Source organism: Labrus mixtus, chromosome 2 (genome assembly GCF_963584025.1).
Source record: "Labrus mixtus chromosome 2, fLabMix1.1, whole genome shotgun sequence".
Lineage (NCBI taxonomy): Eukaryota > Metazoa > Chordata > Actinopteri > Labriformes > Labridae > Labrus > Labrus mixtus.
The window spans coordinates 2,609,974-2,625,603 of record NC_083613.1 but is presented as its reverse complement, the minus strand read 5'-3'; the positions used below and the strand labels follow the sequence as shown (position 1 = coordinate 2,625,603).

Here is a 15,630-nt window from a genome sequence, read left to right as displayed (position 1 = left end):
TTTTTTGCAGCCGTACAAAATCACAATTTTAATCTGACGTTTTTCGAAGTTTCGAGATGACACGGAACTTTAAAATAGTATATGTTTCATGACGAACGGCAACGACGTTGCACCAGTTTAGTAAATCAACAGTGGTGCAGACTCTTGCTGACACTTAATGTTTGTTTCAGTTAGCTTACAAAATCAGCAAACGACATGGATGATATTTTAAATATAAATTTAAATTCCTTCGTGGAGCACCGAACCATAGACTCGTGGTTAACCTTTGACCTGTCACCATCAAAGGAGGACGACGAGGAAACCGTGCGGGAGGTTAGAAGACATAAGGAGCTGAGTAGAAGAGACGTCGACCAACTTGAACAAGAAAGGCAAGAAGCAAGCCCTCACCGGAACACAGCATGGGCTTTTTCAGTGTTTAAAGACTGGTTAAATGAAAAGAAAATGTCAACAGACTTTGGAAGTTACGAGGCAGAAGACCTGAATCAGGTGCTGGGGTCATTTTATGCATCTGTTCAAAATGCCAATGGAAAAACTTACTCCATTGGTAGTTACAAAGCTTTGAGGGCTGGGGTAAGTCGACATTTCTCAGAGTTTGATATGATGAATTCTCCTACCTTCACATCCAGCAACGAGGTTTTTAAATCTGTTATAAGAAACCTGAACAAAAACGGACATTGCCTCGGCCAACACTTCCCCCCCATCTCAGCTGCAGATTTAAAGCTCATCAGGGGTTCAGAGGTGTTGAGTCCAAACACAGCGACTGGACTGGTCTGGAAAGTGTGGTTTGAAGTACAGCTACATCTGTCAAGGCGAAGCAGAGAAGGTAATCGAGAATTGAAAAGAGACTCTTTTATTTTGAAGCATGATGAGAAAGGCAATGAGTACATTTCACTTTCCCACAAAGCTCAGACCAAAAACCAGAAAGGTAGCGCAGACCCATGTAAGGAAAACAACAAGGGACGTATCTACGCTGAGCCCGGAAACCCAAACTGCCCTGTAGCCTGCTTTAGAAAGTATTTATCCCATTGCCCTGTTGATGCTAAGGCTTTTTACCTTCACCCTGTAAAGTTACCCCAAGACCTACTGAACAGTCGAGTTATGTGGTACACTCGTGAGCCCATGGGGCACAACTTCCTCGGTAAAATGTTACCTGAAATCAGCCAGGCGGTCGGGCTTTCAAGGATATACACTAACCACAGCTTGAGGACAACTGCTTTACAACTTCTCTCTCAGACTCAGTGTGAGAGTTGTGAAGTAATGACAGTTACCGAGGACAGATGTGAGAGCAGCCAGAGGAGCGACTGCAGTCCAGACAGCAGCAACACAGCTGGTGAGTGCATCTCTACGGCTGCATTCACACTGCAGCTAAAAGTGACCTCAATCAGATTGTTTTTTTCCGCTCACAGTATCTCAGCTTTTCAAATCAGATATGGCCCACTTTCATATGTGCATTCCTACAGAAGTCTGATACAGGCCACACTTAGAATGCAATCTGAACAGACAAACACAAAAATCAGACATGAGCATTAAGGCTTGCTCTGTGAACATGTGGCAGACTGAGTCTCTGATCTCTTCAGAGTAACATTAACATTAAGTGGTAGTGATGTTAGAAAACCTAACATTTGCTTCATTTCTGCTTGAAGTTGTATCAACTGCAAAGCCCCGAGGAGAGCCAGAAGGAGACAGAACTATCAATATTCCTTCAGATGTCCAGATCAACCCAAAGAGAAATGGTAAGTTTCATTGGAATTAAAACCATTGACTGCATGAATGAGTGATGGAGAAAGATGTCTATCAAAGTTTATTTGAAGTCCCTTTTCAGTATAAAACATGTCACACACAAATACACACGTCTACTGTTTTCAAGACTTGGTAAATGTACATTAGATCCTGAATACAATGTTGTTATTTTCAGCCATACTTAACACAATTTTAATAAGACTTGAAGCCGTTAAAGTTTTGATGAAACACAGAACTTTAATATCGGGAATATCGTTCATGGCAAACATTAAACGGCGTTGCACCAGTTTAGTAAATCAGCATTGGTGCAGACTCTTGTTGACACTGAACGGTTTGTTTCAGTTAGCCTACAACATCAGAAAATGACTTGGAGGATTTTTTTTAAACATTTATTTAAAATTCCTTTGTAATGCACTGAACTACAGATTCCTGGTTAAAGGCTGACCAACCACCAGCAAAGAAAATAAAAGTAGAGGAGGAGGAGGAGGACGACGAGGAAACCGTGCGGGAGGTTAGAAGACATAAGGAGCTGAGTAGAAGAGACGTCGACCAACTTGAACAAGAAAGGCAAGAAGCAAGCCCTCACCGGAACACAGCATGGGCTTTTTCAGTGTTTAAAGACTGGTTAAATGAAAAGAAAATGTCAACAGACTTTGGAAGTTACGAGGCAGAAGACCTGAATCAGGTGCTGAGGTCATTTTATGCATCTGTTCAAAATGCCAATGGAAAAACTTACTCCATTGCCAGTTACATAGCGTTAAGGGCTGGGATAAGTCGACATTTCTCAGAGTTTGATATGATGAATTCTCCTACCTTCACATCCAGCAACGAGGTTTTTAAATCTGTTACAAAAAACCTTCGCAAAAACGGACAATATGTCGGCCAACACTTCCCCCCCATCTCAGCTGCAGATTTAAAGCTCATCAGGGGTTCAGAGGTGTTGAGTCCAAACACAGCGACTGGACTGGTCTGGAAAGTGTGGTTTGAAGTACAGCTACATCTGTCAAGGCGAAGTGGAGAAGGTAATCGATACTTAAAAAGAGACTCTTTTATTTTGAAGCATGATGAGAAAGGCAATGAGTACATTTCACTTTCCCACAAAGCTCAGACCAAAAACCAGAAAGGTAGCGCAGACCCATGTAAGGAAAACAACAAGGGACGTATCTACGCTGAGCCCGGAAACCCAAACTGCCCTGTAGCCTGCTTTAGAAAGTATTTATCCCATTGCCCTGTTGATGCTAAGGCTTTTTACCTTCACCCTGTAAAGTTACCCCAAGACCTACTGAACAGTCGAGTTATGTGGTACACTCGTGAGCCCATGGGGCACAACTTCCTCGGTAAAATGTTACCTGAAATCAGCCAGGCGGTCGGGCTTTCAAGGATATACACTAACCACAGCTTGAGGACAACTGCTTTACAACTTCTCTCTCAGACTCAGTGTGAGAGTTGTGAAGTAATGACAGTTACCGAGGACAGATGTGAGAGCAGCCAGAGGAGCGACTGCAGTCCAGACAGCAGCAACACAGCTGGTGAGTGCATCTCTACGGCTCTGATGGCTTAAGAGTAAAACCTTAAAAGTGATTATTGTCATAATGTTAGAAGTTGTTACATTTGCCTGATTATGTTTTTAAAGGTGTGTTAACTGCAAAGCCCCAAAGAGAGCCGAATGGAGACAGAAATGTCAACATCGGTATTCTTACAAATGTCACCACAAAGAAAGATGGTAAGTTTCATGTGATATATAACCCTGGGCTGTATAAACAATATTATAACACATTAGATGGCTGTGTTCCCAATACACTGTCAATGGGAAGGTTCAGTAGTGTGACATACAGTGGGTACGGAAAGTATTCAGACCCCTTTACATTTTTCACTCTTTGTTTCATTGCAGCCATTTGCTAAAATCAAAAAAGTTCATTTTATTTCTCATGAATGTACACTCAGCACCCCATCTTGACAGAAAAAAAACAGAAATGTAGAAATTTTTGCAAATTTATTAAAAAAGAAAAACTGAAATATCACATGGTCATAAGTATTCAGACCCTTTGCTCAGTATTGAGTAGAAGCACCCTTTTGAGCTAGTACAGCCATGAGTCTTCTTGGGAATGATGCAACAAGTTTTCCACACCTGGATTTGGGGATCCTCTGCCATTCTTCCTTGCAGATCCTCTCCAGTTCTGTCAGGTTGGATGATGAACGTTGGTGGACAGCCATTTTCAGGTCTCTCCAGAGATGCTCAATTGGGTTTAGGTCAGGGCTCTGGCTGGGCCAGTCAAGAATGGTCACAGAGTTGTTCCGAAGCCACTCCTTTGTTATTTTAGCTGTGTGCTTAGGGTCATTGTCTTGTTGGAAGGTGAACCTTCGGCCCAGTCTGAGGTCCTGAGCACTCTGGAAGAGGTTTTCTTCCAGGATATCTCTGTACTTGGACGCATTCATCTTTCCTTCAATTGCAACCAGCCGTCCTGTCCCTGCAGCTGAAAAACACCCCCATAGCATGATGCTGCCACCACCATGTTTCACTGTTGGGATTGTATTGGGCAGGTGATGAGCAGTGCCTGGTTTTCTCCACACATACCGCTTAGAATTAAAGCCAAAAAGTTCAATCTTGGTCTCATCAGACCAGAGAATCTTCTCTCTCATAGTCTGGGAGTCCTTCATGTGTTTTTTGGCAAACTCTATGCGGGCTTTCATATGTTTTGCACTGAGGAGAGGCTTCCGTCGGGCCACTCTGCCATAAAGCCCCGACTGGTGGAGGGCTGCAGTGATAGTTGACTTTGTGGAACTTTCTCCCATCTCCCTACTGCATCTCTGGAGCTCAGCCACAGTGATCTTTGGGTTCTTCTTTACCTCTCTCACCAAGGCTCTTCTCCCACGATTGCTCAGTTTGGCTGGACGGCCAGGTCTAGGAAGAGTTCTGGTCGCCCCAAACTTCTTCCATTTAAGGATTATGGAGGCCACTGTGCTCTTAGGAACCTTGAGTGCTGCAGAAATTCTTTTGTAACCTTGGCCAGATCTGTGCCTTGCCACAATTCTGTCTCTGAGCTCCTTGGGCAGTTCCTTCGACCTCATGATTCTCATTTGCTCTGACATGCACTGTGAGCTGTAAGGTCTTATATAGACAGGTGTGTGCCTTTCCTAATCAAGTCCAATCAGTTTAATTAAACACAGCTGGACTCCAATGAAGGAGCAGAACCATCTCAAGGAGGATCAGAAGAAATGGACAGCATGTGAGTTAAATATGAGTGTCACAGCAAAGGGTCTGAATACTTATGACCATGTGATATTTCAGTTTTTCTTTTTTAATAAATTTGCAAAAATTTCTACATTTCTGTTTTTTTCTGTCAAGATGGGGTGCTGAGTGTACATTCATGAGAAATAAAATGAACTTTTTTGATTTTAGCAAATGGCTGCAATGAAACAAAGAGTGAAAAATGTAAAGGGGTCTGAATACTTTCCGTACCCACTGTATATGTTACATAACAGTCCCTCCAGGATTTAACTGGACGTTCTCAAATGCCGGATTCTGCAGCAGCATTTAATCCAAAAGTTCAATAACAGTTTTTTATTCCTTTAAGATATATACAGGCAGAACAAAAATAAAGGAAGTTAAGGAGGAGAAATCACTTACAGTTCACTAGTTTATTTGGCCCACAAACGTTTACTCTTTTGGCACGAGAGCTTCTTCAGAATTAGTCTGAATGTAAGTTCCATTCAATAAGATACACAACAGCAAAGACTGTTAAAGGCTTTATGTGTTTTTTTGATCCAGCAGGTGTCGCCCTTGAGCACCAGCATGAAACCAAAACAACTCGCGGTGCATTGTTGTGTTAGCATGCTAATGCTAGTGATCTTTATTATACTCGTATCTTCACACTGCATGTAAATTTACCTGAAATGAGCGTGATCTAGAAACACAGTTAAGCAGTGAGTACAGTATGTTATTCTTCTTTTCTCTAGTCCCTCAATTAAACAACTTTTATACACGAGGGGAGGAGTCAGCCGGCCGTCCCGGCGATGTAAACAAAGTGAAGATAGGACTCTGAAAACATCACAGACAGTGGGACTCGGGTGTTACACCCATTGTAGACAGTCATGACTCACAGAGTTATTTTCAGAGGATATACTTGATTTATATTATATTTAAGTGTGAAAAATCACAAATAAAGCCTTTAAACTTTTTAAATGTTGTGCTGAGTAGCAAAACAATATTATTGACAGAGTAATAATAGACAGGTAGGATGAGTGATGTAGAAAGATGTCATACAAAACCATTATTTGTATTTATTTTTTTCATATGCGTAGACACTAGGGATGTAACAATTCACTCAACTCACGATACGATTCTCTGATTATTTATTTTACAAAATGAGACTGTAGACAAATTATGACTGAAAAAGATTCCTTTATGGGCTGCAAACCCGTTTGTTAGTGTGGTTTGGCCTTTTCATGTTTTTTTTCTCACAACAAGGGGAGGTGATTGGAGCTTCTCATTAAATGCTGCATCATGTTGTGTGTGCTATTTGTGTTGTTCTCTGTCTTCTTGTAATATTTGAACACAGTTTTTGTCTTGTCTGTTATCTTCTCACCTCTTTCATGCCCAAATGCGTTTGAAAGATTGAAAACATGAAAAAGTGAAAGATCAGATAGGAAGACAGATCACGTTTTTAACCTCTTTGATTACAGTAATTTAATATGCTACTTCTGCTGTATGGAAATCTGAAAGAATACAAACTACTGTTGATGCTGCTCCTGTGACAGTATTGCCAGTTATGGCCAGAATTAAAAGGAGAGGAGGAGCTGCTCGGAGAGGCTGTGAGACCCTCAGAGCCTAGATTGAGGCGTTATCAGGTGATTCGATGACGGGTGTTTTCCCTTTCTTTTCTCTTTATTAATTTGAATAAATCCGCCGAAGTAAGTCGCATTTTCAGTCCAATAGGTGGCAGTAATGCAACACTTTGGATGACATCCGCCATAAAAAAAAAACGAAGAAGAAAAAGACAGCCGGGCTGCAGCCAGTGGACAGCTTACAGGGAAAAAAACAAACTACAGAGCTGCACTACGAAAACATGGATCTTATCAGTAAACCCAGAGGAAAATCTATCGTGTGGATGTATTTTGGCTTGAAAGCAGACGAGAATGGACAGCCTTTGAACTCTCGCGAGGCCGTGTGTCGTTTATGCAGAAAGATAGTGCTTTCAAAAGGTGGGAACACCACCAATCTGAGAAGTCATCTGAGACGTCGACATCGTGCAGATTTCTTCGAGACCTCTTCTTCCACGACAAATGGAGCTTTGTTTGAGTCGCAAGGTGATTTTCCATAACATTCAGGGCTTTCACTAGGTTATTATATACAAAGTGTGCATCAAACGTCCTGTTCACTTTAAGTCCAGGTAACAACCATTTCATCCATGGATTAAAATTCACCTATGCAACGGGGAACGATTTGTAAAGGTGCATTGTTATTGGAAATGCTTAACTTAAAATAATATGCTAATCTGTTATTGTAAAGGTTTATGCACATTGCATGTTCACAATGATTGTGATTCTACCAGACACACTGAAAGTCCAGATTATTGATTACAATGAATCATTGTTGAGTAATGCATGTTTCTATATCCCTAACTGGTAAATCTAATTGGTCCTCACATGTGGTCAATTTAAAGTCACGCTTGCACACTACACAAACGCTGAGCTCATTTTCACAATAACAAACAACTGGAACCCGCTAAAGATGCCTGTGCGCATGCTCAGATGCCAGCGGTTTAAGTCTGTTTTACGGCAGTCCCATACCAATGTTGTTGCCATGGTATCGCCGTGACAGTCACTCAAGCAGTCCATTGTAGGGAGCTAGCAGACGCATTTTGAAATATTATTAGATAATATCATGAGTTTCTGGTTGTTTTTCTACCTTCCCAGTCGTAGAATATGTCATGATTAAGGACAGATATGCGGTTGGTGCGTTTATTGGCCAGTTAGAGCCGCCATCTTTTGCGTTTCAAAGTACCGTCTGTTAACCGCCTGGCCCTGTGTCCGGTGTGATAATGTCCGTGCTATAAGAGCAGTATAGCACCGTGAGCTGACCGTACAGTATCACTCCGCTTTGTTTCCGACAACTAATCCTTCGTTTCATTTTACACTGGTACAAAGATACTACCTGGATTAGCCAGTGGAGCTAATGGCTAATAATATGAATGCAGACCTGAGAGAATCTGGTGATAATTTGGATTTGTTTGATATGGAAACTAAAAGGGAGATAATTCTGAAAGAAGAAGAGGAGTCTGAAGAAGAGGATGGTGAGGTAAATTCCAGTGACATTTCTAGACATGCAATTGTATCAGACTTGGAACTGGATGAACTTGAAATCAGCAGATCTGAAATAAACAAGCTGACAAAGAAGCAGACTTTATGGGCTGTGAATATCTTCTTTGGTTGGCTGGAGTCCCAGGGGCTCCAGGTGGACCTGAACACAGTGGAGAAGACTGAGCTGAACGGCTTGCTGAGACAGTTTTATGGATCTGTGCGAACCAGCAAAGGAGAGATGTATGGGATTGCTAGTTATGTTGCACTGAGAGCCGGACTTAACCGTTACTTCAAAGAGCCTCCTGTCAGCCGCCCTTTGTGCATTATGAGAGATCCTGAATTCAGCCCGGCCAACAAGGTCTTCTTGGGAATGCTCAAAAGAATTAGGAAGTCTGGTCGTGACAGAGCACAACACCATCCATCACTGTCTCCTGACGATATCCGCATCCTGAGACACTCGCATGTGATGGACAGCTGCACTCCGAGGGGGCTTCTCAACAAAGTCTGGTTTGATATTCAGATACATTTTGGCCGCAGAGGGAAGCAGGCCAATAGGAATCTAAAGCCAGATTCATTTAAAATCAGACAAGACGAGAAGGGGCTTAAATACTGCACTTTATCTTTTAGTGATGAGACAACATTTCACAACAAAAAGAATCACTGCTATATGTATGAGAAGCCAGGCAATGAATTCTGTCCTGTTACTTCTCTTATAAAGTACCTCTGCAAGCTCCCGTCCAATGCAACTGCCCTTTACCTGCAGCCGAAGAAGGAAATCACAAATGCGATATGGTACAACAAAACCCCCCTCGGAGTCAATCATCTGGGCTCGATGCTTTCTCGCATGTGTAAAGAAGCTGGCACATCGGCCATTTATACCAATCACTGTATCAGAACCACGCCCTTTGACCTGCTGTGTAATGCAGGACTGGAGGGGAGAAAAGTTCTTCCTGTCGTCATGCACAGGTAGGATAAGTTCACTAACTTGTTTCAATTTAAATTCAAAAATATCCTGCTGCTGAAATTAAGGAAATATCATTTTTTTCACCAGGGTTGTAAGCGCCCTTCAAAGTCAGCCAACGCATTCACTTGGGAGCAGTAAGAAGTGGAGAAAAATATTACCAAAGAGCGATTCAGCTGTCCCACCAGGTCTGGCACCAGACAACTGGGCATCCGTAAACAGAAGTCAACTGAAGCACACACATTGTGCACCACTGCTCCAGTGGATTCATTATACTAGTAGTAACAGTCTGAGTCATATCTTCAGATAAAGTGAGAAAGTCTGCCATACTCCATACTGGATACAAGAAACTCTACAAACACATTTTATTTGTTGGGGAACAAAATAAAATTGATTAAAGTAAATCAAGAGCTTGTCTTTGATGTAAATATCTAATGTAAGCAACAATCACTAGGGATGTAAAGATTAGTCGTTATAAATCGTTTCAAATCGATTCGAAGGTGTTAAGATTTACATCGGTACTCTGAAAAACAAATCAGAATTTAGAATTTTAAATCGGAGGAGTGGAAGCATTTGGGCTTTCCCAAGACAGAAAATGAAAGAGGTGAGAAGATAACAGACGAGACAAGAACTGTGTGCAGATATTACAAGAAGACGGGAACTACACAAACAGCACAACCAACATGATGCAGCATTTAATCAACACCACAATGAGAAGCTCCAATCCCAGAAAAAAACAACACGAAAATGCCAAACCACACTGACAAGCGGGTCTGCAGCCCCTAAAGGAATCTGTTTCACTCATCATTTGTCTCATTTTGTAAAATAAATGGTGAGAGAATCGTATCTTGAACCATATCATGAGTTGAGTTGAGTGAATGGTTACATCCCGAACAATCACACTATGATTCAGTAAATGTCTCTGCTGTCTGTATTCCTTGTGTTGCCTAATTCCATTGAATTTGTGTTTTGTTGCTCAAAACAATGAATATACTATACCAATTTAAAGTCAAGTCCTCATTTAGATTGTCAATAACATCTCTACTTAATTTCAATTCTGTCGTCTCTGTGTTTGTATCCAAACTATGAAGAGTTCCTGGATGATTTTCCGTTCCTCCAGCCTGCTTCAAACCAGAGCTACGTCCCGGACGGCGTGCTTCCACCCGGAGAGCCCTGGCTCCATGGCGGCCCCTCTCGGGCGGTGCTGTCCCTGCCTTCCTGCCTCAACCTCTTCAGCGGCGTCGAGTCAGAAATGTCCGGACCAAGCTCCTCTGGAGAAGAGCAAAGTGAAGAGATGAAGGTGTACGCCAGGTGTCACCTTCAGCAGGGAGTCATGTTTGGACCGTATGTAGGAGAAATGTGCAGAGGACAAATGCCAACCAACCTCAAATATGCCTGGGCTGTAAGTACACTCATGCTGTGCTACATTTACATTTTAAATTGAAGGAAAACCCATGATGTATTTTGTGACTTGACTTGGAAGTCCATATCAAATTGATCATGAAAGTAGTTGAAATACACATTTCTCCCATTTCCAGATCAGGGACGATGCTGCTTTTGTATATGTGGATGCTTCTGATGAAAACAAATCTAACTGGATGAGGTGGGTTGTTCTTAATGATTTTTGTAATGTTGCTCTCTTAAGTCAGTGTATTTTACCCCTTCTGCCCTCATAATCAAGTCCAACAATTACTCCCATTGTGTTTAATTTGATCACTGCATTAGTTTGAATACTGCTTACAGTAGAATATCATATTATGTATGTTTTGTCTCAGGTATGTAACATATACCAGTAATGAGGAAGAGCACAACCTAGTCATCTTCCAGTTTTACCGCCATATCTATTACAAGGTGACCCAGCCAATCACAGAGGGTGCAGAGCTCAAGGTGTGGATCGGCAAGGATTATTCCACCTTGTTGGGCCTCGGGATGGGTGAGTTCACTCACTGAAGCTTGGGAGTTGCATTTGGTTGTCTGGTGGATCTCACTTCAATTTATTTTGGTAATCATATTATGCATTTATTTTGGCGGGGTGATACAGGTGACAACGTGAAATGTCAATTTGGAGACAAGGAGGCGGTTCTACGCCTTCTGCAGGACATCCAGTTAGTCACCCTTCCAGAGCCCAGCAGCTCCTCCGTTTGGTCAGACCACAGCCAATCACAGAGCCCCATGCCTGTCATCAGTGATGTGACCACTGTGTCAAACCCTGACGCAGTTTGTGATTCAGGCATAGCATCTGGATCGTCCTTTCCTTCCTCCTCCCTCATGTCCTTCCCATCGCCCGGCTCTCATCCATTTGAAAAGTATGAATTTGTCCCTGGAACCGAGAAACTGCTGAGCAACCCGAATGTGACCCAGCAAAGCCCGTGGTACTTTTTTGGGTTGGAGCCTGACCAGGCCGGCCGACCTCTTGACCGGAACACTGCAGTGTGTAAGCTGTGTGGGGAACGTGTGGGCTGTGGAGGAAGAGCATCAGATCTCCAAAACCATCTGAGCAACAAGCACCACATCAGACCTCGTGACACTAATAAGGATCGGACCCTTCCTCCAGCAGGTGAAAAAAAACAAAAACGCTTTTTGTGTTGGAAAAAAATGTAACGTCTTGTCTGTTCTGTCCAAAACCTAAGAAGTGAAAGTGTTTGTTAACAAACTAAGAGTCATGTTAAATTATCTAAAGCAGTGGTTCTAAACTGGTATAGTATCAGGACCCACCAACAACTCCTTAAAGTCTTGATATGTGATTTTTCACACTTAAATATAATATAAATCAAGTATATCCTCTGAAAATAACTCTGTGAGTCATGACTGTCTACAATGAGTGTAACACCCGAGTCCCACTGTCTGTGATGCTTTCAGAGTTTTCAGAGTCCTATCTTCACTTTGTTTACATCGCCAGGACGGCCGGCTGACTCCTCCCCTCACGTATAAAAGTTGTTTAATTGAGGGACTAGAGAAAAGAAGAATAACATACTGTACTCACTGCTTAACTGTGTTTCTAGATCACGCTCATTTCAGGTAAATTTACATGCAGTGTGAAGATACGAGCATAATAAAGATCACTAGCATTAGCATGCTAACACAACAATGCAGTACGAGTTGTTTTGGTTTCATGCTGGTGCTCAAGGGCGACATCTGCTGGATCAAAAAAACGCATATAAAGACTTTAAAGTGAAATCGTGACCCAAATATCTGAAATGTTCTAATCATATTTCTATATTGAAAATGGTGCTGTTTGGATCTCAGATAGTAAAAAGTTTAAATATCACTTTATAGACTATTTTACACATTTTTCTTCCAGGCACACATTTGAGACCCACTGTAACAGCCCTTCGACCCATTTTTTTGAAGACCCGACCCACCAGTTGAAACCCAATGATCTAGATATTTTACTGAAGCTTGGTTTAGCAATTTGTTTAGAAAGTAAATTAAATTATGTAGAAAAAAGAAAAGATACCAAATAAATATCTTGACCAAATGATGAGTAGATGGATAGGCATAGCATGACTGATAAATGTCCTTAGTATAAAACATAAGTCCATTTGATATTGTGTTTATTGAGTTGTTTTACTTGGGACCACTATGATGAATCAACTCACTGGGAAACCTTCACTTTTGTCGAGAGCACCCATAAACTGCTTTAGTTCAAATTGTGCCACGGCTTGAACAGGCTTTTTCAAATGTGTTCTCAATCTGTTGAAAGTTTTTACTGATTGAAGTTTTTTTTGCTCTCACAGCAGGTCAACTACGGCCTCAGCCAGCGATGAGTAACAGCAGCCCGGTCAGTACCCTCCCTCTGGTTTTGTCTGTCCATGTGACTAATGCCATCACCAACTTTGTCATCATGGATCTCCAGCCCCCGTCTCTGGTAGAAGGAGAAGGTTTCAAACAGCTCATCCACACCCTCCTGCCCTTCTACAAGGAGATGCCTGTAACCTGTCAACTGGAGAACCTCCTGAAAGAACACCACACCAGAGGCAGGATGAGCCTGGCTCAGCTGCTGAGGGGGGATGTAATGAAGGAAGAAAGTGAGGAAACAGATTACACTGCTCCCATTGACTTTGAGCCCAGGAGACGTGGCCGACCTCCAAGCCAAAGAAAGGAAAGTCCACATTTTGTCACTTTAAGTGTGACTGACTGGTTCCACATCTGGCAAGGCAACACTGAGAGATACATCACCCTCTGGGCACATTTCATAGACAGCGATTTCAGTTGTCAGAACTTCGCTCTGGCAACACAAAGGCTGACTGAGAGTGAGGTGGAGGCTCAGGTGAAGGCGACGGCCCAGGAGTGGGGAATCTCAAAGCCCAATCTGCTCTTGCTGGGAGGGGAAAGGAAAGAGAAGGGGATGGGTCAAAAAGGGATTGGGAAAGGTGGAGAGGCTGCAGGAAGCATTCCTTATCCTAACTCGACAACGTTTCTTGAGAAGGACGACTCTGCATCGCCCGAGGAGCAAAGTGGCTCGACACACGGAGCGTCAAGTGAAGGATTACCGTCCGTGCCGTGTTTCTTCAGCGCTGTTCAACGCTGCAATGAGGAGGTGATGTCACACGGTGTCATTTCCAAGACCCTAGGACAATTCCAAGACATGCTGTCAAATCTCTTCCTGCCACAGGAACAAAACAAAGGCATGTTTCAGCACCATGTCGGCAGTATCATGCAGGCGCTTACAAAAGAAGAAGTGTCAGAGCTGAAGTCGTGGGCACACACGTGTCCAACGTGGAACAAACTCTATCCTGTCCTGAGCATACTCATCAAACACAAAAGCCTTTTCTGTGAAACCATCAAAGAGATTAAAGAGGAGTATAAAGAAGACACTGCTTCAGAATCCAGTTCATCTGGCAGCTGTCACGCCAACTCAACCTCCAACTCGTCATCAGTGAGCTTCACCACCTTAAAGTCTGAGTGGAAGGTTCTGGAGGAGCTGTGTTCGGTTCTCAAACCGCTGGATGTAGCGTGTCGAACTCTCGCCAAGGAGGCGTTCCCCCGCCTGTCCCTCATCAAACCCATTCTCACCGGCCTGCTCTCCCGCCACCTTGTGCCACGGCCGGGAGATTCCTCGACCATCCTGAAGGAAGTGAAGAGGATGATGAGGCGTAACCTGTCGAGCTGTTATGACAACCCGGCTGTGAACAGGGTTCTGTGTGTGGCATGTTCCCTCGACCCCCAGTTCCACGGGCTCGGGTTCATGGCCGAGAAGGTGAGTCATAAAGTTTAATGAGGAGGGATTGGTCTGTCTGCTACACTCGCCCAGAACCTTTAACTTGATGGTGCCAACTTTAAAACAACAACTGTTGAAATATTTATCTTCTTTCACCAACATGCTGTTTTAAAAAAGAAGAAATATTTTAAATAAACTTGTAGGCAGTATTTGTGCTCTAAACATCCAATGTTTAAATGATAAATATCTATCTGTTTCCTTTATTTAATCCTCCAGATTTTGAATGCATTACACTTTCATATGTAAAGAGAGATGTCCCATTCCTGTGCTAATGTGCTTTAAAGTTATTTGCTTGGAAGACTGAATCAGACAAACTTCTGATCCTAACCTTGATCTGTTTGTTTTCAAATACTTCATGTGACTTGTTTCTTCACTGAATGGAATCAAAGTTACAACAATGTATGCAAATAAGGACACATTTGAACTGAAGTTTAATTTCTTTTTAAGGAGCAGAAAGCCACTTTTGATTGGCTAAAGGCCGAGGCTGTCAGGATCGTGAAGGAGGACAGAAGGAGAAACAGAGGTAAGAGGCGGAGCCACAGCAAGAGAAGCCCTTCACCGAGGTCTCCGGATTCAGACAGCGACTCCCTCCGGAGGAGCAAGCGCCTCAAAGAATCCCGCCCGATCAACTTCAGGGAGATCGAGGATGAAGATGAAGAGAGTGATGAAGAAAAGCCTGATGAGAGTGAAGAAGCAGATCCAGGTGGTCAGGGTGGTGGGCTCTCGGGGATGGAGTTCCTCCTGGGAGACCTGTTCTCCTCTGCCCCCAAGAGCAAGCAGAACTCTGTCGAGGAGTCTGTGGACATGGAGATGTCTGTCTTCAGAGCTGACAAGGGAGCGTCACTGGGTGTCGAGCCCCTGCAGTGGTGGAGGACGAAAGCTGTGCAGTTCCCTCTGTTGGCTACAGTTGCCCGGGCCTACCTGGCTGCCCCAGCAGTGGCAGGCAGCGCCGCACAGGACTTTGTGCAGTACGGAGCACGATCCACCTACAGCAAGAGAGCCAACATTCCCCCTGAGAGTTTGGACTCAATCCTGTTCCTGCACCACAACCAAATGCTCACAACTGAGAGAGGGGAACTAGCAGTGAAGAATGAGTACTAGACAAGCTGGGTTGAAAAGGTCCCATGAACACACAGAAGACATGTATTCCTTTTTTTATAAGCTCTGGAGTTCACCCTCTTTCCAGTTCTAACCAGGACCTGAACAACAACTAAAGTGTATTTGGTGACCTAATTAAGCATTCTCAATTATTCATCCTCTCAAAAGAACAAGGTCAATAGTGATAGATATATAGAATAGCTATATGTCAGGATGTCTCCCATGCTAACCTGTCAGTTCTGAGGTTTCAAGGAGGGTCAACTCAACATAACAAAGGAGAAAGAAAGACCATCCCCTATAAAAACACAGA

The 15,630-nt window shown here is 43.0% G+C and overlaps 1 protein-coding gene across 4 annotated transcripts; it reads left to right on the top strand.

Moving 5' to 3' along the window:
- The first annotated feature begins 108 nt into the window (after positions 1-108).
- Positions 109-15,630, top strand: LOC132980942 (uncharacterized). 4 transcript variants are annotated; one of them, XM_061047333.1, is made up of 10 exons: positions 109-1,330; positions 1,644-1,733; positions 2,166-3,269; positions 3,374-3,463; positions 10,093-10,403; positions 10,540-10,604; positions 10,777-10,934; positions 11,043-11,558; positions 12,739-14,201; positions 14,670-15,630. In XM_061047333.1, the coding sequence occupies exons 1-10, from the start codon at positions 196-198 to the stop codon at positions 15,321-15,323; spliced, it is 5,586 nt and encodes a 1,861-aa protein (XP_060903316.1). In that variant the 5' UTR covers positions 109-195; the 3' UTR covers positions 15,324-15,630. The 4 variants fall into 4 exon arrangements, with proteins under 4 accessions (XP_060903316.1, XP_060903339.1, XP_060903333.1 ...); XM_061047350.1 differs by lacking the exons at positions 109-1,330; positions 1,644-1,733; positions 2,166-3,269; positions 3,374-3,463 and adding exons at positions 6,881-7,047; positions 8,759-9,006; positions 9,092-9,189; XM_061047341.1 differs by lacking the exons at positions 109-1,330; positions 1,644-1,733; positions 2,166-3,269; positions 3,374-3,463 and adding exons at positions 7,072-9,006; positions 9,092-9,189.

Coding starts and splice junctions, on each gene's coding strand:
- LOC132980942 (XM_061047333.1), top strand. CDS start 196: ATGGATGATATTTTAAATATAAATTTAAATTCCTTCGTGGAGCACCGA. Junction 10,404..10,539: donor ACCTCAAATATGCCTGGGCT/GTAAGTACACTC, acceptor TCCCATTTCCAG/ATCAGGGACGATGCTGCTTT. Junction 10,605..10,776: donor AACAAATCTAACTGGATGAG/GTGGGTTGTTCT, acceptor GTTTTGTCTCAG/GTATGTAACATATACCAGTA.